This window comes from Glycine soja, chromosome 11 (genome assembly GCF_004193775.1).
Source record: "Glycine soja cultivar W05 chromosome 11, ASM419377v2, whole genome shotgun sequence".
Lineage (NCBI taxonomy): Eukaryota > Viridiplantae > Streptophyta > Magnoliopsida > Fabales > Fabaceae > Glycine > Glycine soja.
In genome coordinates this window covers 8885257-8911349 of record NC_041012.1, presented here as the reverse complement: position 1 = coordinate 8911349, position 26093 = coordinate 8885257, and the positions used below count along the sequence as shown (strand labels likewise).

At 30.9% G+C, this 26093-nt stretch overlaps 4 protein-coding genes across 7 annotated transcripts; 2 read left to right on the top strand and 2 right to left on the bottom strand.

Moving 5' to 3' along the window:
• Positions 1-2488: 2488 nt before the first annotated feature.
• On the top strand, positions 2489-6436 carry LOC114377457 (F-box protein At2g16365-like). 2 transcript variants are annotated; one of them, XM_028335969.1, is made up of 4 exons: positions 2489-2604; positions 2934-4469; positions 4711-4736; positions 5117-6436. In XM_028335969.1, exons 2-4 carry the CDS (start codon positions 2963-2965, stop codon positions 5873-5875), a joined length of 2292 nt encoding a protein of 763 aa, XP_028191770.1. In that variant the 5' UTR covers positions 2489-2604; positions 2934-2962; the 3' UTR covers positions 5876-6436. The 2 variants fall into 2 exon arrangements, with proteins under 2 accessions (XP_028191770.1, XP_028191771.1); XM_028335970.1 differs by having other exon boundaries at positions 2491-2604; positions 2960-4469.
• A 1226-nt stretch (positions 6437-7662) lies between these two features.
• Positions 7663-13149, bottom strand: LOC114377458 (glucose-1-phosphate adenylyltransferase large subunit 1-like). 3 transcript variants are annotated; one of them, XR_003659083.1, is made up of 16 exons: positions 12841-13149; positions 12270-12550; positions 12005-12127; positions 11567-11737; positions 11158-11250; positions 10958-11041; positions 10548-10603; positions 10209-10302; positions 9509-9694; positions 9287-9367; positions 8750-8836; positions 8563-8667; positions 8361-8467; positions 8159-8219; positions 7794-8011; positions 7663-7760 (listed from the first exon to the last, which is right to left on the bottom strand). XR_003659083.1 is itself a non-coding variant. In XM_028335971.1 (15 exons), exons 2-15 carry the CDS (start codon positions 12510-12512, stop codon positions 7910-7912), a joined length of 1593 nt encoding a protein of 530 aa, XP_028191772.1. In that variant the 5' UTR covers positions 12513-12550; positions 12841-13149; the 3' UTR covers positions 7663-7909. The 3 variants fall into 3 exon arrangements, 1 of the variants encoding a protein (XP_028191772.1); XR_003659084.1 differs by having other exon boundaries at positions 12856-13149; XM_028335971.1 differs by having other exon boundaries at positions 7663-8011.
• Positions 13150-22213: 9064 nt separating this feature from the next.
• LOC114375903 lies at positions 22214-23251 on the top strand. The gene has a single exon (XM_028333763.1). It carries the CDS (start codon positions 22262-22264, stop codon positions 23126-23128), a length of 867 nt encoding a protein of 288 aa, XP_028189564.1. The 5' UTR covers positions 22214-22261; the 3' UTR covers positions 23129-23251.
• Positions 23252-25055: 1804 nt separating this feature from the next.
• LOC114375902 lies at positions 25056-26093 on the bottom strand. Its single transcript, XM_028333762.1, has one exon. It carries the CDS (start codon positions 26043-26045, stop codon positions 25179-25181), a length of 867 nt encoding a protein of 288 aa, XP_028189563.1. The 5' UTR covers positions 26046-26093; the 3' UTR covers positions 25056-25178.

Sequence of the window (26093 nt, the reverse complement as noted above, 5' to 3'; positions counted from 1 at the left end):
CAACTAATAAAAAAAGTTACAATTATCAAAAAGAAATTTCAATTTTTGGTGATAGAAATAGTCAGAATTGTAAAAGGCGAACTAAATTAAATATAACAAAAAAAAACGAAATAAAAAAGTAAATTAAAACAATCAGAATTCTAATTTTATGTACGTAAAAATCTTAAAACTACTTTATTAAATTTTATTTTCTGTCAGAATTCCTTTTAATTTAATTTTTTTTGCTTTATTTATTCAAAGAATATTTTTTCCTTTTTAATTTGTTTATTTTTTATTCTATTTCCTCTTCCTTAGTTTGTGTTTGGTTGCGATGAATGAAAAAAAATGACTAATAAAAATGAAAATATAAGAAAATATGTTTTTTATTATTATTATGGAAGATAAAAAAGAATGCTCAGCATAAGGTTAAAGAATTCTCATGGGTGTTATTATTATTATTTTAGTATAAAAAAAGTACACTAAATATGCACTTACACGTGACCGGCATGAAAATGACAGAATCATGTCATCGTAACAACGTAACGTTTGTTACTTACAGAATCCATGTTAAAAAGAATTACGTACGTAGTATTACATAATTAGTTAGAGAAAAAGGAAATCACATCATAACTTTATAATTAGCATAAAGCAAAAGTGAAAATAGCTTTTTTTTCATACATAAACAATACCGCTTAATTAAGTGCATATTTAGTTTTTTTTATTTTATTTTAAAGATAAAATATATTTTTAATTTTCATACATTGTTAAATCTCATTTTTAGTTTCAAACTTTTATATCGTGTAATTTAATCTAAATTTTATAAAAAAAATGTTTTTGATTTTTTCTCATAATCTGAAATAAAAAAAATATAAAATTGTGGAGTAAGTCGAGAGACTAAAAATACTTGATAAATATTTTTTTAAAAAAAATTTAAATGAACCACCATCCTTTTGTCATAATCTATCTAAAAAAAAAAAAAAACTCTGAAACAATATATTGTAACATTTTTGGAATTCTCCGATAATATATATTCCATTTATTGCAAAAATGACACTTTTTTGTTTTATATTTAAAAAAAATAGAAAAGTTATTAAATTTTAAATATTAATTACAGAAGTATAGATATTACGTAGATACCAAAAATTTGTTCGAATGATTGATACGCAAAGTTGAAACATTCTTTCTAGTTCAACTTGTTGTGTAGATAGAGTCCAAAAACTGAACTTATTATGTAGATATTTTCCTTAGAAACATAAAGCAAACTATTTTCTTTTTTCTTATTTAGCTTAAAAGGCAGATTAATATCGTTTAGTTTGGTATCCAAGACGATTAAGATCATTTCACCACAACCAATAAATTATTTGTTCTGAACGCTATTAAACTTTATTCCTTTAATCAAACTCTCACATTCAAGTTTTATCGTAAAAAAATATAATTAAAAAAAATCCTATAAAAAATTATATATCAATAACATAATAATAAAAAATCTTTCACATAAAAGAAAAATAAAAAAACTATATATTTATAAAATATTTATATAAACTTAATGTTTATGCACTAACGGTACAAAATATTATTTAAATTATTTTATAAGTCAAAAAATTTATTATATATAATAAATTATGATTGAATGAGTGTAAATTTTTTTTACATTACATATAATATTTTTTATCTATTTATATTTACCTCATTTTTAGTTATCTAATTAAAATTTGTTCGAGTAAATGATACCCAAAGTTGAGACATTCTTGCTAGTTCAACTTGTTGTGGAGATACTGACCAAAAAAAAGGACTTATTATTGTGTAGAGTGTAGATATTTTCATTACAAAAGGAGTAGTGGAGTATTTTCTTTTTTTATTTAACTTAAGGCAGATTCATATCTTTAAGCACAAAAACAAAAAAGAACTATAGAAGGCGATTATTTTATTAATTTGGCGCGGAGTTTTAAAGTGGTCACAATAATTACGCGTAATTCGAAACATACGAGAAATGAAAAAAGGCCCAAAAAAATATAGGAAAGAACCCATGGGAAGAAAGGAAAAGTGTTGATGGGTGGGTGCCACTGGTTTCAGTCCAATTCGTGTGGCTGAGGCAAAACAAACCAAGATTTTTTTCGTCATATATACTATTTATAGTGTAAATTTAAACTATGATTTTGAAAAAAAATTAGTTTTTTACGTTGAGAATTTAAGTTTCCTAATCTGAATTTTTAACGTGTTTTTTTATAAATATTTTTTAGAAATATATGTAAAGAAAATTAATAAAATTAAAGAAATATATATAAATAAAATCAAAGAAATTTAACCTGAATTTATATTGCCAATAGTAACTACGTATATTTGTGTAAATATAGAGGAGAGTTATATGTTTTTGGTTAAAAAAAAATTATATATGGGAAAAAAAATCAACAAACCAACGCCAAGGTAATCCTTCCCGTACAAAAAATCAACAGTTAGATTGATCATACAAGTGGGACCCACGTACGACGAACATCTGACTGTTGATTTTAGGCAGTTGCACACTTTCCTTCATCTTAAGGTTTTCCTTTGTCGTTCATTTCTCTTCATATTTCATTTCTCAACTCTCTGTTTCCCATCGCTCTTCTGCGTTTCTGAATTTTGAAGGTAACTTTCAATTAAGTTCTTCGTTTTTGGCGAATTCCGTGGAAGTTCGATTTGCTACTTTTGTAGTTCATTTTTTGTAAATTTCATTCACACAGAAAAATGGTTTCAATTTTGAATTGACACCAAAAGATAAAGTTACTGATCTAAATTCGATTGTATAGTAGTGATTTTCTGTATCAAGTTGGCGAAAATTGGATTCTGCTTTCTTCGTGTGATGATGTTGAGTTCCGAATCTTCAAATCATATGATCTAGTTTTGTTCATTTTTCTGTATCTGCATGCGATGGATTTTTAATTATTTTTCACAGTTAGTTAGTTATTAACTTACAGTTAGCTGTTAAATTACCGAGAATCAGTCAATGAAAGCTGAACGTGTGAGTTCCCGGAGAAAGTCAATCAGTCTATCAATCATGATGCCTGATGATGTTGCTGCACAAGCATTTCATGATGGTGATAGGGTTGAAGCTCAGGCAATGCATAGGAATCAATCGGCGTGGATGGCTCATTGGAAGCAAACAAGTTATAAATCAGCAACCCCTGCTTGCAAGAATTTAGGGGTTGATTCTGAGGTGAGAAAAGAGAAAGAAGACAGCGGTGCTGAGCAGCATGATTTACTTGGTGGGTTAGATAGTTCCATGCGTGCTGGAGCAGTTGGAGAAGCAGCTAGGGCCACAAGTGTTACCTTCAGCAACGAGGCAGACGATGAAAAATCTAAGAAAGCAGGCTGTGATCCCAAACCATTTCCTACATTCAAATTTTCTCGAAAGTTAGATGGAAGATTGTCTCTGCAGAGGGAACAGCACGACGGGGAAGGTGGAAAATCTGAAACCGAACCCTGCTCTGGAGATGGCAATGTTTCTCTCAACAGAGCTGGGACTTCTGGAGTAGGCTTATCATTAGCATCTGCACATGCTCCTCCTAAAATAGAAGCACTAGCAAAAGAGTGCCAAGTATTGTCTCAAGAAGTTTTACCGACAGCTCTGGTGATGAAATCTCCTTGGGATGTTGAACAGAAGAACCTAGCTGTTTCAACATCACCATGGAATGACTTTGCAAAATCAGCTTCTGACATAGTGCCAAATGGACGTGACAAAGGGAAAACTGTGATGCCCCAGTTCACCCATGAACCTTTTGAAATTTGTCAATCAAGCTACCATTTAGCATCCAGAGGGCAGTTCACAAGTACCAAATATCATACCTTTTCATCTCTTTTAATCAGCGAGAAGAAAATGAGTAGCCTCTTAGATCCTCAAAAATCTTCTTTTTCAAGATGGATGCAAGGTGGTATTGCTCATTTACCGCATGATTCCATGGCTGGTAGTGATGATAGATTATACTTTATTCGTGGTCAGCACCATGAGATTGAAAAATATGTTGCTAATCCAAATATTACATGCCAGACTGAATCCTCAAAGTCAGCTAAACCACAAAACCTTTATGGACTAAGCTCTTTGGTTGCACAAGTGCCTTGTTCTATTCGTGATGTGGGGTCTATGAAGATATACACCAGTATAGATTCGGTTGAAGAATCGTCAAGAGGTCATCCCAAAATTTCCCAGACAACTCACCATTTTCTAATGTCGAAAAAAACTGATGTTAACTTCTCTGACAGAGGTCAGTTCTTTAGAGAGCCAATAGCACCTATCAAATCCAAGGGAAGTGCTTTCAATGAGATCCTTGATTTCTCTCCACCCACGAGTGGCCATGCTCTGAAAGGTCTGAAGCTGGAAGATCTAGGGAGCCCCATAAAGAGTGAAGGAAAGGAAAATGTCCAAGATTTCAAATATCCAACATGCCTGAAGAATGAGTCATCTGCTGAAACAGATACTATGGACATGGATGCTTTACATAAGAATAATCCTCCCGGTATGTATGCACACTCTTGAAGGATATACCTATCATGCTATAATTAAGGCTTCATTTATTTATTTTTTTCCTGATATTCTTAGTTTGATTAATTACTTACAAAATGTTCAATTTTCAATATTTTGAGTTAACTTAAGTCCTAGTTTTAGTTTTTGGAGGATGATGTTGTGTCTGCAATTTGGTGGCTTTAATGTTGTTTTCTGGCCAAACTGCTGATGCTTCTTTCTGTTGTCTGTTGCAGGTGATGTTCCATTTCAAACAAATAAGGTAATGTTTCTAAATACTATTGCTTGATCTTCTTGATACCATGGCATTTAATTTTCAATCACCACCTTCTTTCTCAAGCATTTAGATAATTTTAATTGTGACATAGTCTGGCTTTTGGATCATTAATTTATACATTCACATTGATTATGATGAATGCTGAATGGCGTCATGCAGAGAAGCAGCTAATTTGAGTGGCACTGTTTCTTCACACTTAGATTTTGAATAAGCACATGTGCTCACATGTACCAACACATATTCATATGTCTTCGCATTTGTAATTGGTTTTTAAATTTAACAACCATGTGCCTTGTAAAATCTGTTACTATATTAAACTTTGAGAGGCTAATTACGTAAGAGTTGTCAAATTTTGAATTTTGTAGTGCTCCAAGGATAGTCAAAACTCGCTTACGTCTCAAGGTGCAACAATTTCTGCTAGAGAGAAAACCATAGCAAAATCAGTGAATACAACAATACCAGATATAAACCAAGAGCCTCAGGAGCTTCTTACTGAGGAAAGTCCTGTGGTTGACAGGGAGACTAGCACATCAAGAACCCACAGCCTTGATTTGGATCACTTTCTTTCTCATGCAGATGAGCATGCTAGGTCAAGTTCTGGCAATAGTTCTTTAAGAACAGACCCAAGCAGCAGATGGGTCAAAAGACTCAAGTTGTGCACATTGGGCTCTGCTAATGGTACTGAGAGTACAAAAATTGGAGAAACGTCTTCACATGAAAAAGTTAACAATATACTTGGCAAAATTCTGAAAGATAGCAAAACTAGTTTGGAACCCAAAATGGTACATCATGCTGAAGGACAGATGGTACCGGATCTATCTACAACAGTATCAACAAATGGCAAGTCCTCTTTGACTGCAGCGAAGAAAACTGTAGAAATTACCCTTTCACATCCCTGGATTCAGAGATGGAGTCATGATCGTTCTGCATCTTCCCAAAAGAGGCATGAAATAGGGGAGCTTCATGAACCAAAGTCTTCAACTGCTGTGCTAAAAGAGTTAAAAAAAAAACAGTTTCCGAGCATTGCTGCCATGGCCCTGATGGGAAAAGCAATGAACAATTTGAATCCCTCTGAGCTGATAAAAAAGGGACCTGTGATAGTTTGGAATATGAAGGGATTTTGATATTGTTGGCCATTGGTGATATCAATTTCTCATGAAGTTTATGGTGGGAGATTCTCAGGATTAGTTTTAGAGGAATTAGGAATACATGTTATGGCATTATTATGGCTGCTTACTTCTGTACTCAGTCATGCGGAGAAGTGAGATATGCTTAGGTCATGTGTATGTCACAATCATGTTGAATAGCTGCTTATCCTAATTCCTTGTTCTCCTCAGATTTGGCTTAATTGAAACAAAGCGGTGCATGCATCTGAAGAAGTTATGTATCGGAGCTTGCATTTTTTGTATGCAATGTACTGAATATACTCATGCAATAACTCAGGAAGTGGGAAATGTCTCAAGACGGGTTGAATCCTGTCTTACCACCCAAGTCATATTGCCAAGTTTAGCATATATTAACAGCGTTGATAGTACAGGTTTGATGGAATATCATGTTGAATGAGTTTCATATACGATTGTGCACCTTTTGGTTGAATTTTTCATTCGTGAAAAATAGCTTCCTCATTGTGATTACTTCTGCTACTTTTTTGAGCTGAAAGTTATTTAAGACTATAAATAGCAAAACTTTGTCTACTTGTTTAATACCTTGTTCTCGGGTTTGTAATTGTTGTTTATGAAACGGCTAACAACCTCACAAGTAAACTTTCGAAGAATTAAAACAAGTGAAACAAATAAGTTCTCCACATAATATTACACATAATATTTTCGAAGAATTAAAACAAGTGAAACAAATAAGTTCTCCAGAAAATATTACACATAATTAAAGGTTTTAATTTTTTAAAGAATTTAGTTATAATGTACGTATAAAGGTTTTTTTTATAATATAAAAAGTTTTACTATGTGCTTTTTAACTGGATTATCTGCTGGGGAAAAGAGCAGGGTTTGCACTTTGCAGAAAGTTTATTTGCATAGTGTGGACAAGTTGTTTCGATCAGAGTGGTTTTTGACATGATTTAATTTACTATTGTCTAGGGAGGACCAAGCAAAAGTGACAAGCACAAAGTATCCCTAATCCCAAAGGAGATAACTATGAAATAAATAGAAGACATAAAGGCAACGGAAGGAAAAGAGGGGAACATTTGTTTGTCGAATCTGAGGAATTTGGTCCAGGATATAAAAAGCCATTCACACGCCAATTGAAAATAATTGGCATTTGCATCCGTCTTTTTCGTACAATATACGAATTTCATCCCTAGAGTGTCCCCACAATATAACCTAAGATAGAAGAATCATAAGCGTATTCATGCGAGTATCCATTTTTTTTAAACAACAAAAATTGCTAAGAATTATGAACATGCCACGTGAATTTTTTATGCTGACATTGAATTAAATTTAATTAATGTGTGTGTGATCAATAATTTGTTGAAAGACATCGTCAGAATCAATCTACACACTTCTGATAATTGCCATTGAGGCTTGAAGAGTTGAAGTGAAGGTGTTTTTCTGACAAGTGACAACTCATTTTCCTAGACACCAATTTACTCAACTTCCACATTGAGCCTATTCTGTTACTGTTTTGCACCTCTTCAATTTCACAAAACCAAAGTTCTACGGGTCAATTAGGTAGTCAATTACCCTGTTCTTAATACGTTGCATTTTCCAAAGGATTCCAAGTATGCAATCTTCCAGACTTAAACATGTGCTTCAATGCTTGTGCTAGTTTCTTGTTATTGCACATTGCTAACAGTTCTATTTTCACAAGTACTCTTTTAAATTTAGATTAATTAATTACGAGCTATACTTTAGTGCCCTTAATAATAATACTTCAGTGATACTAAAGGACAAAATAGTTGGCAGTTCACAATCACATTCACATTTTCATTTTATTTACGTTTATGCATCTTGATTTCATACACTGTTTATTCATTTTATTTTTACATGCAGTGGGAGAGCCTTATGTGTTGCATATATAGCAAAAGGGGAGTGCTGATTTTTCAATTGGATCCTTCTGTCCCCAAAGTTCCTTGGAATGCTTCTTCGAGCTAGTACTGCTAGCCACTACACCAGTCCATGAAATAAGTACTTCCACCCATTTATTTATATGACAGTGCCATCTTCTATTGTTGCCTTCTCTAATATGACTGTGATTCCTGATCGAATGTAAAATCCATCTTCTGGTCTATCTGCTTCTTGAACGCCCTACAGATAAATAATTTGCCTGTTAATAGTCTTATAGATAACAACATGATACTAATGACTTGTGCTACACAATTATCTAAGACTATAAAACTATTAACTAACAAAATTGGCTCAAATGTAAAAACAAGATAAGGCAATCATGCTCACATCTTTGTTCATGATGATGACATCTTTCCCGATCTTTGCATTCTTGTCAATTATGCAGTTCCTTCAACAAGGACAACAAATAACAAAGATCAGATGAATATTTTAGGTACATGTTAAGCTAATTCTCTATCATGATAAAGACACATTTGTAGTTAGTGTTAACTTTTAAAACCAACATATTGAAATCTTAGGGTGAGATTACCTAATTTTTGTGTTCCTTCCAATCCCAATGGGAACCTTCCCCTCTGCCAGCAGAGAAGCAATTTCGGATTCAGTTTGGTAATAGTCAGCTCCCATCATTACAGTGTCCTGTAAAAGATGATTTTAGAATTTTAGATGGTAGGAAGTAGGAACCTTAAACAGAATGGTCTAGCATCCTTTGTCTAGAAATTATGGTAGTTTACCTGGAGTTCAACACCATAATCCAAACGTGAACGTTCGCCCACAATGGAATGTTGGACAGTGCATTCTCTCAGGAAACATCCATGGGAGATTATTGCATCCACAATCTATGGATCAACGCAAACATGATAAGTGAAACATCTCATGAAACTAAGAGCAAACTTTTAAGATAGATGGTCACGGTCATACCCGGCATTTGTCAATCTTTGTTGGTGGTAGGAATCTTGGAGATGTGTAAATGGGTGTCTTGGGGTCATAAAATTTGAACATTGGATTCTGCAAGAGAGTAGCATAGCATAAAATAGATGTTAGTTTCAGGTCAATGACAATGTGCTACTTTCTAGCAGCTATTTGAGCTGTGAGTTTAATTGTAATTAGGCATATGGATCTCGAACATGTTGCAAAGTGCATGCCTTTCCTCATAATCCAAGCTTCCATATATAAGGAACCATTACTGGTTATACACTTGCTCTATGTTGATTCATTCTCCTCCGATTTAGTATGCCACAAATTGCAACATACTATGTTTTGATTTATTCATGGTTTCCTAATGCTAAATGACCACCGGTCTATATTACACTGAAGGAAAAAAAAAGGGAAACTAAATAACTATGCATCTTTGATATTGTGGCTTGTAACTAGAGCACGGTTCTATAGTGCCTATACCTACAAAATACAAAGACCATTAAACAAGAAATTTGGGAATAGTGAATATCTTGAACCCACCTCTTCAGTAAGAGCCAAGTTAGCATCGTAAAATGATTTTATTGTTCCAATGTCTTCCCAATAGTCAATGAAAAAATACGCCTGAAAGAGGGCAATAGACATTCAACTTGTATTGTTACCTCATTAAAGGAGTGATTAGTTCCTTGTAAATGCAAGATAAGACTACTTCTAGAATAGATCAACACATTTGAAAGGAGATATGTTTAGTGTTATTTCTCTTACTTGGACATTGTTTTCCCTCACAGCTGCAGGAATGATTTCAGATCCAAAGTCATTGGATGTAGGATATCTCCATTTCAGAAGCCTGAGTAAAACATCTGTCTTGAATACATAAACCCCCATAGATGCAATATATGGTGACCTTTTTGCTTCATGGAGTGGCAACCCGAGCACAGAGGTATCTACTTGCTGCAGAGAAGCAACAGGAAAACATGATTAGACTGAGAGTAGAGATAAATATGTGATGATCACATTATTATGCCACAATACAGCATACAATTTCAAATATTTGGACCTGCAAGTTTGCAGGACTATTTCATATTCGTAGAAAGGTAGAAATGTAGAATAAGAGCCTAAGAGGCAACTTTAGGATTCAAATGTAGAAGTTTGCAAATTGAGCCTATATAAGATGTATGTTTTAAATATATATATATATATATATATATATATATCTGCACATTCTTCATATGTTTAGCACATCAATTTGTGATGTTATCCTATGATGTATTATAACTTGATAAGTCATTCTGGATAAATATATGAATTTCACAGGGATTTCTGTAGTGCTAGGATGCTCGGTTGCTCACTGAGAAAAATGAGGGAAGACTGTTGAAATTGAGTAATTTTTTTTTTGTTTCTTTCTTTCTGATATTGACCAATAACCAATTTTAGTTGTTGAACATTGACTGGTCTTTGGACTTACCATTGCTTTCAGATCAGCTCCGTTGGGTTTTTCTGAAAATTGGATGATGCGACCTCTGGCATCTGCCTTGACCAATCCATAATCTGATGCACGGCTGAAAAACAGGCAATTGGAAATGAAACTTAAATAAGACTGTACTCAGTCTCGGCAAACCTCCATACTCGGAAAGACTAAACTTAAAATGTTTTGTGTTGAGGAGGTTAGTGTGTCTTTACTCTTTTTCTATAATGACTCTTTTCTTCTCAATGAAAGAGAATATATTCTCCAAGCAGCACAGTGATACCAAACAAACAAAAGCACAATAAAAAGAAACACATGTAAAAAGAAGACCGAGCACACCTTTCACCTACAGCAGCACATGATACTGTAATATCTGCATTTCTGTCAACGTGACTCTGCATATTTATTATAAAAGATAGATAATCAGAAAAAATTGTGAAAATAAAATTAAGAAGCACTCCATTTATGAACTTGGTGTGTCTAAAAACTTTGGAACCTTTGGCAAAATTATTCAAAAGACTTAGTGTATGAACATAAGAATGGTAAGAGATAAGAAACACAGAACTAGTTTTTTTTTTTTTTTTTGTGAATTAATTGCCTTGATTCTGTGAATGATACAAAATATTCACAGAATACAATTAGTAATAAATTTCAATAACAACTAGTCAGAAGAACTTAAAGCCTAATATAATTGCCTTAGTTGTCTTGATAATTACACACCTCTGATACAAAACAATTAACATCTTTACCTGCACAAGGTCCATGTAATTCATTCGGTATAGATGATCTCCGGCCAAGATCAATACATTCTCAATGTTTGCGTGCTTGGCATCCTACAACATTCAATCTATTACTGTCCAATTCAACTTGAGAAAAGAAAAAAAAAGAGGAGGAACATGTAGTAATGTATACACAGAAATCTGGTATGTACTAAAGATAATGTTCCCACCTCAAATACCCATGTAAATTGCCTCACAGCATCTGCTGTTCCTTGGAACCAGTTGTTTCCAGCTTCTCCTTGTGTTTGAGTAGCCGCCAGAACCTGTTCAGTGTTTGACTTGTTTTTATCATATTAAATTATAATAAACGAAAACAGTAATTGCTCAACAATCCTTGCCCTGGAGCCCCCTCTTCCCAAAATATAGTAAAATCATTCATGTGGCTTATACTTCTCTACCAATCACAGCCATAACTGTATCTCTAGTAGTAATATAATACAATTTTTTTTTGAATATTTTATCATTTTATAAGTTCCACAAATATATCTTATCTTAACACAAAATAACAACCAGAGAATGATGTATGAGTTATTTAAGACCTCTAACAATCACCATCGATCACATTCTGTGATACCATACCTCCACACATCCATCCCCAAAGTTGATTCCGTTTCCAAAATAGGTGCGGGAGATGTGACGGTTGAGGGATGCAGAGTTGAATTGTGTCAGTACAAATATTTTGTTAAGGCCACTGTTGATGCAGTTGCTCATTGGGATGTCTATAAGCCTGTAGCATCCACCAACAGGAACCTGCAAACGAATACAGTACCTTCTTAACATGGAACTCCAAAAAACTTCAAGTCTTTCTTTTCGTGACAAAACTTAGATACAGGTCCTTAGGTGCTTTTAGTGTTGCTTACAATCAAAAGTAGAGTTTCACCTCAGTAATTTGCTTTAAAGGTCAATATAGATTACCAAGTTAAAACTTTAATTTTGGTAGGAGAACGACATCAAAAGCACCTTAAAAATGTGTTTTGTTCATCTTTCTATTCTCCAAAAAGACAATGATTTACTCACAGCAGGTGTGGCAGCTCGTTTGGTAAGAGGAAAGAGTTGAATTCCAGGGCCCCCTCCCAATATGACGGAAACAACATTTTTTGGATCAGCCTTTCTTCTGAGAAACGATGGCATTTGAAAGGCCTGAAAACGAAAATACGACCATTTATCAAATAATGACATAAAATGTTAGCCACAGAAACAAAGGACCTAGTCTTACAACAACCATAAAAAAAGTTTAAGGTTAGGAAGTAGAAAATGGATCCAACAACAGAATTGAACCTACCACTGATTCTTTGATGTTACTTGATGTAAGAACAGCAGAAACAACACCAGGTTTGGCCTTATTCACCTTCTCCTGGGTTCTCAAACTTGAAGTTGAGGCCAATTGGTTAATGATCCAGGGACTGTAATTCAGACCCCCTTTGATTCTCTCACCCAAAAAACCACCATCTTGACGAAAAGTATTGTCTTTTCTCGATTTTACTAAATGGGTATTGGCTTTCAAGGTCACACAGGCAGACACCATTGTGTTGGTCTCAAAAGCTTGTACTTCGAAGTTCCAAACTGTAAGCAAACCAAATGAAGTATACATTACTTTAAAATAGTACAACACAAAGCAGGAGACAGAGACACACAGTTAATTGTTTCAGAAACTTAAAGTGGCCACTAAAATAATAGCAATGAACCGAAAGAAAAAAACTTACTTTAAACTACCCCAAATGAAGTAGGAATATGAAAAGTAAAACCAAGGAAGGTGAAGAAATAAAAAACTCTACACCAATACCACCCAAGTTACATGGACAGGAATTTTAAGGTGAACAGTTAGAGTATGAAGTATGAACTATGAAGAATACCAGAATTAAACTAACTTGTGAGTGTGATGCAAATGGGAATCCTGAGAACTGATTAGAGTGAGGTTTAGATTATTGGAAACGGGAAATGAAGGTGGATCACTATTCGCTAGACAGTGAATTTGTTCAAGTGGTGTTGAAGTTGAAGGTTGTGGATGCCTTTATTGGCTTGTGAGCCAGAAGAACTATCACGAGAAAGATGGGAAAAATCTCAGGGCTTTGGTATATATCAATTTCCAAAAACTATAAGGGGAGCATGCGAAGTATAATTAAATACTAGTAATGTTGGTTTTTTTGCTTTCTATGATCATGTCTCTCGTTTCCCGTAGTCCAAGTTTTATAGGCTCCTCTTATAGAAGGAAAAGTCATTAGGAAACAAATAACTGTCAATTTGAGGCACTAGCCGTACGTGAAATGAAATCAAAGAAAAAGTTTTGATAATTTTTTTAAAAATGAATGAGTATATAAAAATTAATCAACAAATTAATGTGAATTTCTACGACTGTCATTTGATAATGGGGCTTTAATTTCATTGTGCAAGACACTACTTGACATTTTGCAAGATGTGTTTGGTTTATTATGAGCATGGCTTATTGGCTAATCTGCGTAGACATGATTATTGTTCAACTTGATTGAGTTTGATATAGGATTGTTTTCGTGCTCGCCATTGCCAACTGGCATTTCCCCATCCAATTATATAGCAAAGGCTAAATCAACCAAAATGGACCAAGTGAATGATTAAATCTACTTGTTCCATTTTTATAGATGTAGGATTGGTTTGTTTGAATTTATTTGTTAAAAAAATGTTTATTTTAATAAAATAAATATATTTTTATTTGTTTAAGAAGTAAATCTTATATATTTTTAACAAATACTTATTTTAAAATTATTTTTTAAAATTTTAGCAAACTCACACGTAGTGTTAGATGATAACTACGTAAGATTTTATTAAAATAATTATTATAAAGGTAATAAATTTATCATGTATGTTGATTTATTATTAAATAATAATATAAAAAATCTTTACATTTTTAGTGTGTAAAATTTATTTTAGTTAAAAGTAATAGTTGGTCAACAAATAAAAAAATTTAGTTGTATTTTTTTTCTGTAAACGTGCTAATTCTTAATTTAAGTGATTTCTTTTTTTGAAGAAAATTAAAGTGATTTTGTTCCACTAGATATCAAAATTATTTCAACGAATGATCAAAATAGATTTCACTTTGACAGTCTATGGTCAAAATACAGATTTAAGGAATTAAGATCACAAGTCATTTACACTGAAGAATGAAAAAAAATATATATATTAACAAGGATGATTGTTTTTATTTTAAAAAAAAGTAACAATGATGATTGTTAAAAATTATTAGAAGTTACTAATATTATTATTTGTCTATATATACTCATTTGTACAATGTAACAAGAGTTGAATCTCTATAACTGAAACTTGTATAAAACCTTGCAAATCTACCTTATACATCTACTGCTCATCAAAAGATTAAATGAGTCTCAATCAAGTTCCCAATCACTTTATTTCTAACCATTTCAATCTCAATTATTTCAATTCCAACCTCAATTTTATTTTATTTTCTTTCACCTTTCTTTTCAATGACAACATAAAAAATCAGTATCTCGATGATGAAACCTTAGTAAAACTAGTAAACAAATTATGACGGACACAATGAGTAAATGGAAGTGAATATGCGAGTTTATTGAAATCACTTGTTCCTATTTTAGGCCCTCTATCTCGTCTTTTTTAATTAGAAAGTAAGACATGGTTAAAAAAATAATCTTTTCCTTTTTCATAATTGCCATTTATTTCTATTTTCACATGCTACTTTTTAATTGAAGTGATTTGATTCCATAATTGCAGCTATGTATTTGTCCAGTATATTCATTTTCATAATCAAAATGAATTTTCTTAACAATCCCCCCCTCCCCCCTCAAAATTATTACGAATAACGCAACACAACAAAATGAGTATCATGTCGATGAAATCGAGGTAAAACTAGTAAACAAATCATGATGGGCATATAAAGCAAATTATTAAAAGAGAGATTTTTTCCCATTCAAATATTCCAACTCAATTAAAATGTCCATAGAAAAAACAAAAAAAAAATACTTAAATATGTTTTATTAAGTAAAATATTATTTTACTACCTGATCTTTTTTTTTAATTTAGTATTTATTATTATCCGTTAAATGATAATATGATACTTTATTAGTATGTCACTTCATTATTTAATTAATGATGTTTAATTAATGATGTGATACTTTATTAATCTATTAAAAATTATAAAAAAATATGAATTGTAATATCATTATAATAAAAATTAACAAATTTATTATACATATAAATTTATAATTAGATTTCAGTGTAATAATATTTTATACTAACACATTTTTTAAGGAAACTTAAATTTATTTATTTTACTAAAATATACACATAAATATTTTTTTTCCGATGAATATATTAAATATCACATATGAAATAAAATATTAATCCAAATTATAATATTATTCAATCACAATCATATATATATATATAAACTAAATTTATTAACTTTAACTATTGTTATCTTATAAGTAACATCTATAATGCATTTTTATTAATTGATAATGTAATTTTCTTACACAGTTTTTTTTTTATACAAACCAAGTTTTTTCTTTGATTGTGAGTTGTGACTTGATATAAGTAAGTTTCTTCTTTTTCAATCCAAAAAAATGTGTTGCTTGGTGGATTTAGTGGGACCCATGAAGGTACAAGTTACAAGTGGATTGTTAAATGGTGGGCCACAGAGCTCTCCTCCAGATTTTGGACATAGAGCCCAGCCAGCAGCATTCACGGTTCTCGATTTCTCATATGTGGGCCCATTTGGCCCACCATCAAATTCTGTGTATGTAGTTGTGGATCATCTGGCAAGCAATCGCGCTTAATTAAGCAAATATAGCTAAACCATAAGAGTACAACATTTTAGCTACGACCAAACATAATTGACAAATGAGGATAAACTATTCCCAAAGTACCTAACTCTTGCTTGGTGTTTATCTGATCTTCACTTATTTATGATAATTTTATGTTTTTCCTTTTCCTTTTATTCTAACTATGCTTTTGTGTTCTTCATTTGCCAAAACTGTTTTTTAATGTGATATTAATTATTGCAAATACTTTAAAACGTACGTATAATTCAAAATATCATCTATACTGTTTGGTGTATTAAACTGTAATTTACATTTTCGTAAAAAGATTGTCTACCTTAATACGGTTCATAGGAGAAGGAGAACCACAAAAAATGCATAAAGTATAAAAAAAATAAGTTGTTGGCTTAAAATTTTGTTTTTTTAATGGATATTATAAATGTCTTATGATGAACAAATAGGATATAATTTTTTTTGTCCTGTGTTTTTTGCGGGCCATTGTCTCTGAATTTTCAGGTTGCTATCAAATTTGATAGACTACTTGATTTTGCACGAGATGTATTGTAGTTTTTAAATAAAAATCTCATTTCAATCAAATATAAAAATAATATGATTTGTCTTGTTTGGTTTGAATAAAATATCAATTCCGAACCAAGTTAAACTAATTCTCTATTGTTTTAGTTGAATCAATAAGTTATTCAGACTTGAATACAATATCAAATCTGAACCAAAATAAACTGATACAATACATAATTTAACAATCACTTGAAATAATAAATAGAACAACAAAAGATCACATGTGATTATAATGATATATATATATATATATATATATATATATATATATATATATATATATATATATATATATATATATATATATATATATATATATATATATATCATTGAAACTATCTATAATGGAGACCTTAATTTACGTACATAGCTAAAACTATCCATCTAGAGAAAAAAATGCATTTTATATGGAATATAATTATAATATAATAGGAAAAAATACAAATATATTAAAAATAAAATTCAGTTACTTTAGTTCAATTTTAACAATATAAATAAAAAATTAACATAAACCAGACATAAAAAAATATGCTTTTGTAATTATAATTTCAATCCATTTTTATTTTTAATCGATTTAGCGGTTTAAAATGATCCAGTTCCTTTTTGAAAGTAAATGACATTGAATTTCAGAATCCATTACCAAAAAATAAAATAAAAATCACAATCCAACTCGTGTACCTCTCAAGTAACTTAATATTGACAAAAAATTAGGGTACAAAACAATTTGATATTTATTCTAAAAACAAAGAGTTTTGTTGTGGGGGTCGGAAAAAAATAAATGAACAGATTAGTACAATACAATATAGGGATCAACTTGAAGCCTTGAAGGGTACATCATACTTAGCAGATAAGGATTACAGGAGTATTGAGAGAGATTGATGGAGCACTACAACTTGTGTTTGTGCATTTGGGCCAATAAGAAATCAGTGATGAGAGAGGGCAATAACATTTTGCAAGAAAGAAACAAGCACATGTTAAAGGTATCTTCCTTAACAAACAAATCTTAATTCGAGGTTGGACATTAATATACATTTTTTTAACAGAGATTACATTATAAAAGACTGATTTCTGCCCTTAGATCCAACTAATGCTGGTTGTTTTCTTATTGATTCATAGTGTGCATGATAGTAATCATAGGTTAGGTTCCCTCCCATTGCCAAGTTTTATTTGGCTCTTTACCTCAACCGTACACGTGTCCAGCAATAGTTATCCAGGGTGTTTTGTCCACCAAGTGCCCTAAAATATCGGGCCATAAGCTTTGTCCTCCTCAGCTCAGTCAGCTGGGAAAATGACCAGAGGTGGGAGCCTCCACAATCTTATTTTGGAGCTTTAGTATTGACACTCACAAAAAAAATATAAGAAAAAAGGATTGAATTGATATGATATGAAATCATAATATTATTTATCAATCAAAATTATTTAATTGGTTAAAATTATACTTCTATTTCATAACAACGTAAATTTGAATCTCCACATCAATTTTGTTAGTAAATTGATATATAATTATGCCGTGAATTTTGAAACATATTTTAATTCGGATAAATCTTTTAGAATCTAATTTATCTAAACTTTTGGGTGCCAAAAAAATAATAAAATTATCTAGTCTCAACTAATATAATTATTTTAACTTAAATTAATTGTCTCAAATTTAAATCATTGAATATACTTACCTTAAGTATTAGAAAAATCATTAAATCTTATCTGACTTCTTTCTCGAGTAAAAAAAAAATCGTGAAAGGTGATAATGATATGTAATATAATAATTATTGTTATTAGATGTTAAATGTGAACATTTTCAATTACAATTTAGGTTAAGATTATAGTTATGTTTGGTAATATATTTTAGTTAATTTTTAATTTTTTTATTAGTTGAAAAATTTGTTTGATTGGTTGATATATATATTTTTTAATAATTTTTAAAATGATATTTAACATTTTTTTAAACACTAGCTTCTAGTTTGTTATACTTTATATCTTTTATCTTTAATATATTTATCAAATTTTTTGATTATTTTGTTTTAAAATAAATCATGATTTAATTACTTTTCTGTCTTATAATTTAGCCACTTTAATAATTAGTTTTATCAATCACTTATAATTTAGTGAGTTTGTTTTCTAGCTTACCGGTTAAAATTCTTTAACTATTTTAATAATTAGTTTTATCAAACATCTAAGTTAGTTTTCTATCTTTCTGGTTATTAGTTCCCAACTAACTTTTTTAGTGGTCTTATAGTCTATGTTCGACAAGATATTTTAATTAACTTTTAATTTGTTTAAGTTTAAATTATTCATTTGGTCCCTATAGTATCACGATTCTTATATTTTTTGTGCCTGTAGTTTGAAAATAATTTTTTTAGTTGTTATAGTTTACATTTTAATTCTCTTTTAATCCCTATAGTTTTGAAAGTGGTTTTTTTAGTTCTTATACTTTATATTTTAATTCCATTTTAATCTTTACCATCAAAATATGAGTAATATTATCAATTATAATTAATTACAAAAATATTAACAAGTAATTCATAACTAATTTATCATAAGATAATTTGTAATAAAAAATAATTGATAATTTATAACTAATTTATAGCTAATTATTTTTATATATTATTTTATAGTAAAGACTAAAAGATAATTAAAATACAAATTATAGGGACTAAAAATATCACTTTCAAACTATAAAGACTAAAAAAAATACTTTTAAACTACATGGACTAAAAATGTAAGAATTATAAAACTATAAGGACCAAATAAAAAATTTAACTTTTTTTTATTAGTTAAAAACTTGTTTAATGGTTTGGTAAACAAATTTTTAATAATTTCTAACGTTTTTTAAAATTTCATTTGAAGTAATATTTCTTAAAACACTACCTCCAGCGTTTTTATATTCATCTGTTATCAAGTTATTCATATCATATATAATGATTTTTAAAAAAAAAAATCAAAATTAAAATTAAAAAAACTCTTCATAAGATAAAAAAATGCAAAATAAAATTAATAGCACATTTATGATAATATTAAGATTCACTAAATCAGATTATAAAAAAGTATTGTGATAAAAGTACACTAAATAATAAAATGACTCATAAAAATCAATTTTTTTAGAATTATTTCAAAATACTTGATTTTCAATAAAGGAAAAAAAAAGCTATTAAAAATTGTTCAAAATAGAACGAATCATTATTGATGCTATTTTTTTAATCAAGATCGTTATTTCATTTGAATAATCATGACCAATTTAAATTATTTGCCAAATATTTTGAGATTTTTTGAAAAATATTATTTCTTGTATTTTAATATGATAAATTGAATAGAATTTAATTACAACATACTAACAATATTTTTTTATATTGTTATCTAATATAAATTAACAAGTTTAGTAAATTTGTTGATTTTATAATAATTACTTTAATTGGTTAATAATGTAATTTTTTTTACATTAATAGTTTATAAAAAATAATTTATAAAGTTCAATTTATAATTTTTTTTACTTTTATTACGTTAACTAATATATTTAAAGTTCTACCAAATAAAAACTAATATCATTAACATACTTGTTAAAATTTGCCAAATGAATCAGTAAAAAAAAAATTTGCCAAATGGTTAAAAATAAAAACATTTGCCAAAAGCCATTAGAGTGGGTGTGCAACAAAGAAAAGAACAACATACAAAGTGACAAAATTCACGAGGCATGCTAGTGCTATGCTGTTAAATGGTAATCAGTGGATCATGATCAACAGTTATTTTAGCTGTGAAGGATATCGATTATCGACCACAAAAATTATATAACTAAAAAAGATCATAAACATAAATATATAAATATTAATTAACTATTGGATGCTGCTGTTTTCTTAATGAATTCTTTATTTCTTCGATAAATTGCAGAAGAATAATTTTTTTTATTCACGCAATATAAACACAGTACCTTGATATTGATAACATACAATTTTTAACGTATTTTTCTTATATTTTAGTATTTTTGTTTTCGGAGTTCTGTAAATGAAGTTTCTTGAACTTCAAATCATTTTTACGTCGATAATATTCTAAGATAGATTAAAACAAGAAAACAAAAATGAAGCACACACGCTTTTCCCTATGTTACGAGGGTGTTTTTACAATTTCACTTAATCATTTGATACGTGAGAGAAATGTTAGGAACGGAATCTTTAGGATACTTTTAAATGCACGATCATTTATTAATTAAAATTCATTAAAAACTACGAATAAGAGAATGAGTCATTAAATAGAATATGAGACCTATAAAATTTTATGATTTTATATAAGAGTGTGTTGCTGGTATGTATGGTATTTATTTTTATTCTCACACATTTTTAACTATAACATGTATTAGTTTCACCTGTTCAATTTCATCTATACATTAAAACAAGAGAACGAGTTATTAAATAGAATATAAAACCTATAAAATTTGATGATTTTGTAGAAGAGAGTGTGTTGCCAGTACGTATGGTATTTATCTTTATTCTCACACACATTTTTAACTATAACATTAGTTTCACCTGTTTAATTTCGTCTTTGCATTAAAACGTATATGGCTGATACAATTTATTAAAACGTATATATATAGTGTACGCTAACAAGAACCAGAAGCTGTACTTGCATTTTGCAATAGAAGCTGAGCCAAGGCATAGACTATATGACACTGTTGCAAAATTTGCCCCTCATCACGTCTCCCATTGTTGATCAATGACATTGCTTTTGATTTTTATAAGCTAACCAAATTTATTATATGCTGCACTATCCGTAGGCCAAATAGAACTAGGTGCTGATACCAAACCACATACAGAACCAGTCATGCTAACAAATGACCAATCTGAGCTATCCAACATTTGACCATAAAGCCAGCATTCCAGATTTAAAGTTACTACCGATACAGCCACTTAGCATCATTCCCTATTATAGCAATTGATCTTCAAATCTTTTCTGACAAGAGCCTATGCGATATACCGATCACTTATTTTTTTCATTACAAGCGTAGAAGAAACAAGGTAAAAACTACTTGCCTAACTACTCTGATTTCCTTTCCCAGTTATGTTGATGTGAGGCGGAAAGATTATATGTCTATATGTTATACTACAAGAAAAACGTAAATCACCCATGGCCAAAATCTGTCGGTATATATTTATATTTCCAACATCCAAAATTCCGTCGGTAATTTGGTCGTTAAAAAAAATTCATCGGTAATTTTATTATCTGTCAGTAATTTCTGACAGATTATCCGTACCATGTGAGTGTGAAATTAATCATTTGACTATCAGTGAAGTATGATCCAGTTCTTACATTTTGATCTTAGTTATAATGTTTAAAATTATTCTACACTTTCTATTTTTCTGGTTCAAATATTTAATTTAGATGATAGGAGCAGAGCTCATGCCTCACGTTTATTAAAACATCCATTAGAAATACTGTATTAAACGAGAGGCAATAATGTCACAAAAGCTCATGCTCCACCTCACCTCGATCCCCTTTTCTCTCACACGTAGTTAGCTTTTATTTTAATGCATGGGACAAGTTACGCGATTCTTGTTTCTACAAGAGAGACATGCCCAACAGAACTGCACTCATTGTCTTAGCCATCAGAATTTGTCCCATACGTGCACATGATTAAGTTATTCAATGCAAGTTTTTGATCTTAAATGATTCTGCATTGAAAATGTCATAATCATGGAAGTGGGAGAGGAAAATATAGCAAAGTATTAGTTGGAGAGTTTCCATGTGGGAGACACTTATCTTACAATTGTGTGATAATGTTTAGATCCAAATCTTGATTAGTTAGCACTCGATGATATTAGTTTAAGATGAGATTCCTTTTGTCTCCAACACCCTAATATATATTGAGCAGATGGCATTGACAAGAAGGTAGATCCAAAAACTGAATTCTATTCTCAACATCAAGGCTTCTCTTCATCTAAGATAAAAAATGGAAGCCTCTCAATCTCATTTCCATGTTCGTTCAAACAGCTTGCCCTCTAGACCACACCCTCTCATCCTACAATGCAACGAGCACTTGGACAGGTTAAGGTCTTCCAATGAAACCTCCTCTTCCTCTTCATCCCTTAGCCATAAGCTAGGAGGGTTGCAAGATCTGCATGAATGTGTCGAAAAATTGTTCCATCTTTCCCTCTCCCAAGAAGCACTTCACCATGAGTGTCAAGAAAACCGGGTAGATGAGCTTCTGAATGGATCCTTAAGGCTCTTGGATGTGTGCACAGCCGCTAAAGACTCTCTATTGCACACAAAAGAGTGCATGCGAGAACTTCAATCAGTTATGAGAAGGAGAAAGGGAGGTGAAGTGGAGCTCAAGGCAGAGGTTAAGAAGTTCTTGATTTCAAGGAAGGTGGTGAAAAAGGCCATCTCAAAAGCCTTGGCAAATTTGAAGGGTACTAGAAAAAATTGCAACATCTCATCTGCAAACAAAGACAATCAATTGGTTAGCTTATTAGAGAGCGTGGAAGTGATCACTCTATCAACATTTCAGTCACTACTTCAATTGATCTCAGGGACTACACAATCAAAGTCAAACAGCTGGAGTTTGGTTTCCAAGCTAATGCAGACCAAGAAAGTAGGTTGCTCACAATTGGCAGATGAAAGTGAATTTGCCCAACTTGATGAAGAATTGCAATCATGCATGTTTGCCCAGACAAGCAAATTTGAAAACACGAATAATCTGCAAACCCAATTGGAGAAAGTGGAGTCTCTTTCTCAAGATCTTGAAGAAGGGCTTGAATTTCTCTTTAGGCGTTTGATCAAGACTAGAGTTGCCCTTCTTAACATTCTCAATCACTAGTTAAGATTAACTGAGTCATCCAAATTTTGTAATGGCATAGATATAACTTTACATGTAGATTGCAAATGTAAATATCTAGTTATATAATATATTGAAACTTTTAAAGTTTTGGTTGCAGTATCATCCTTGTGCATTCATCCTATCCTCCCGACTTTTTTGTTTATTTTTTTTTATTATCATATTAGTGGTATAAAATATTAATCGATTTTAGTTGATTTTTTTTCTCTTAATTACTTTTTTTTATCTGTAAGGCTCGAATTCGAGATCTTTTCTGTATAAGCAAGTTATTTTAAATCATTAATATGAATAATGTTAATTTATTACTTTACACGTTTTCGTCATTATGAGAAGTAAAATCCTTTAAGCTCTGCCAAATATTTCATTCATTACAAAAATATATTTTCACGATCAAAGACAGAGTACATCACATGTTTTAGCGATGAAAGGGATCTGTTGTTTCCTCTGGTACAACTCAATTGATTCTAATACGAACAATAATTTTTTTAAAAGAAATAATAGTAAACACGAGTGCACAGATCTTATTATCCCGATTTATTTAATCTTCTAGATATTTTTACAAATAAAAAAACAAGCACTTGACTCGATATACAAACTAATGAATTATGAGAATTAATTGATCAAATCAAGCAAAATAGACTTGGGTATGAAAATAGACTTGGAAAATGTAGCTTATTTTTAAATTTTCTTCTCTTGAGAAATTGTGCTAAATAGTAAAGGATTTAATTGGTATACACCGGCAATCAGAAGATCTTTATATCGTTAGTCTAGCTCTTTCTTGTTTTTGTTTTTTGAAGGGTTAATTTCTTGTTCTAATTACACTAAAAGTCACATATCATGGATTATAATTGATTGACAACATAATTTACTCAGAAAATGTATAACAATTAAACTCAACAATAAATACTTTTTAGGCTAAAATATCATTTTGGTGATTTGGTCCATTAAGTTTTCACGTTAACTTTATGATAATATAATTAATTTAAACACTGTATAAAAGTTAACGGTGCTAACGTGAAACTAATCATAGGATGAATCTGGTTTATTTTTAAAATTTAAAAGGACCAAAATAAGTCCACTAGTAAACATAAATGACGAAATTGAGAGTTTTAAAACATTTTTTTATTGACGATAGTTTTTATTAGAATATTTGTAGGGATTTAAACCCACAACCTCTTTCTTAATCTATCTTTTCAATCATTAAGCTAACTTTATAACTTTCAAAAAAATTTAAAACATAAAGGACCAAATTAAAAAAGTGTAAAAACATAATGGAACAAAATGATATTTTAACCTGCTTTTATATAAAAAATCCTCTAAGAATTTAAGTAGCTTATTTCTTAGAAGAAATCATGACAGTAAATAACTTTTAAAAAAAGTAAATTAGATGAATTTTGGAGAACTTGTGTAGAGCATTTTTGGGCAGAACCTCACTTTTTTTATTACTTTGTTTTTTTTTTAAAGCCAAACATTTTTTATTACTTTGTTGTGCAACTGTGAAGCTGGTCTCAAAGTGGTACTGTATGGCCATAGAAAATTATAAGTTAGGTTAATGCTCAAAGTATTGCCATGAAATAACTCAAGTCACAAAATGATCCGTGCTCAATGATGATACTACAACTAAAATTTGAGTTAACAGTTTCAATGTATTAATAGATATTTGGCTGAGCTTAAAGGATTTTACTTCTCATAATTAAGAAAATGTGTAAAGTAATAAATTAACATTATTCATATTAATGATTTAAAATAAGTTACTTTTACATACAAGATCTCAAATTACTTATAGATAAAAAAAAAGTAATTAAGAGAAAAAAAAATCAGCTAAAATCGATTAATATTTTATACCACTAATATGATAATAAAAAAAAATAAACAAAAAAGTCGGGAGGATAGGATGAATGCACAAGGATGATACTGCAACCAAAACTTTAAAAGTTTCAATATATTATATAACTAGATATTTACATTTGCAATCTACATGTAAAGTTATATCTATGCCATTACAAAATTTGGATGACTCAGTTAATCTTAACTAGTGATTGAGAATGTTAAGAAGGGCAACTCTAGTCTTGATCAAACGCCTAAAGAGAAATTCAAGCCCTTCTTCAAGATCTTGAGAAAGAGACTCCACTTTCTCCAATTGGGTTTGCAGATTATTCGTGTTTTCAAATTTGCTTGTCTGGGCAAACATGCATGATTGCAATTCTTCATCAAGTTGGGCAAATTCACTTTCATCTGCCAATTGTGAGCAACCTACTTTCTTGGTCTGCATTAGCTTGGAAACCAAACTCCAGCTGTTTGACTTTGATTGTGTAGTCCCTGAGATCAATTGAAGTAGTGACTGAAATGTTGATAGAGTGATCACTTCCACGCTCTCTAATAAGCTAACCAATTGATTGTCTTTGTTTGCAGATGAGATGTTGCAATTTTTTCTAGTACCCTTCAAATTTGCCAAGGCTTTTGAGATGGCCTTTTTCACCACCTTCCTTGAAATCAAGAACTTCTTAACCTCTGCCTTGAGCTCCACTTCACCTCCCTTTCTCCTTCTCATAACTGATTGAAGTTCTCGCATGCACTCTTTTGTGTGCAATAGAGAGTCTTTAGCGGCTGTGCACACATCCAAGAGCCTTAAGGATCCATTCAGAAGCTCATCTACCCGGTTTTCTTGACACTCATGGTGAAGTGCTTCTTGGGAGAGGGAAAGATGGAACAATTTTTCGACACATTCATGCAGATCTTGCAACCCTCCTAGCTTATGGCTAAGGGATGAAGAGGAAGAGGAGGTTTCATTGGAAGACCTTAACCTGTCCAAGTGCTCGTTGCATTGTAGGATGAGAGGGTGTGGTCTAGAGGGCAAGCTGTTTGAACGAACATGGAAATGAGATTGAGAGGCTTCCATTTTTTATCTTAGATGAAGAGAAGCCTTGATGTTGAGAATAGAATTCAG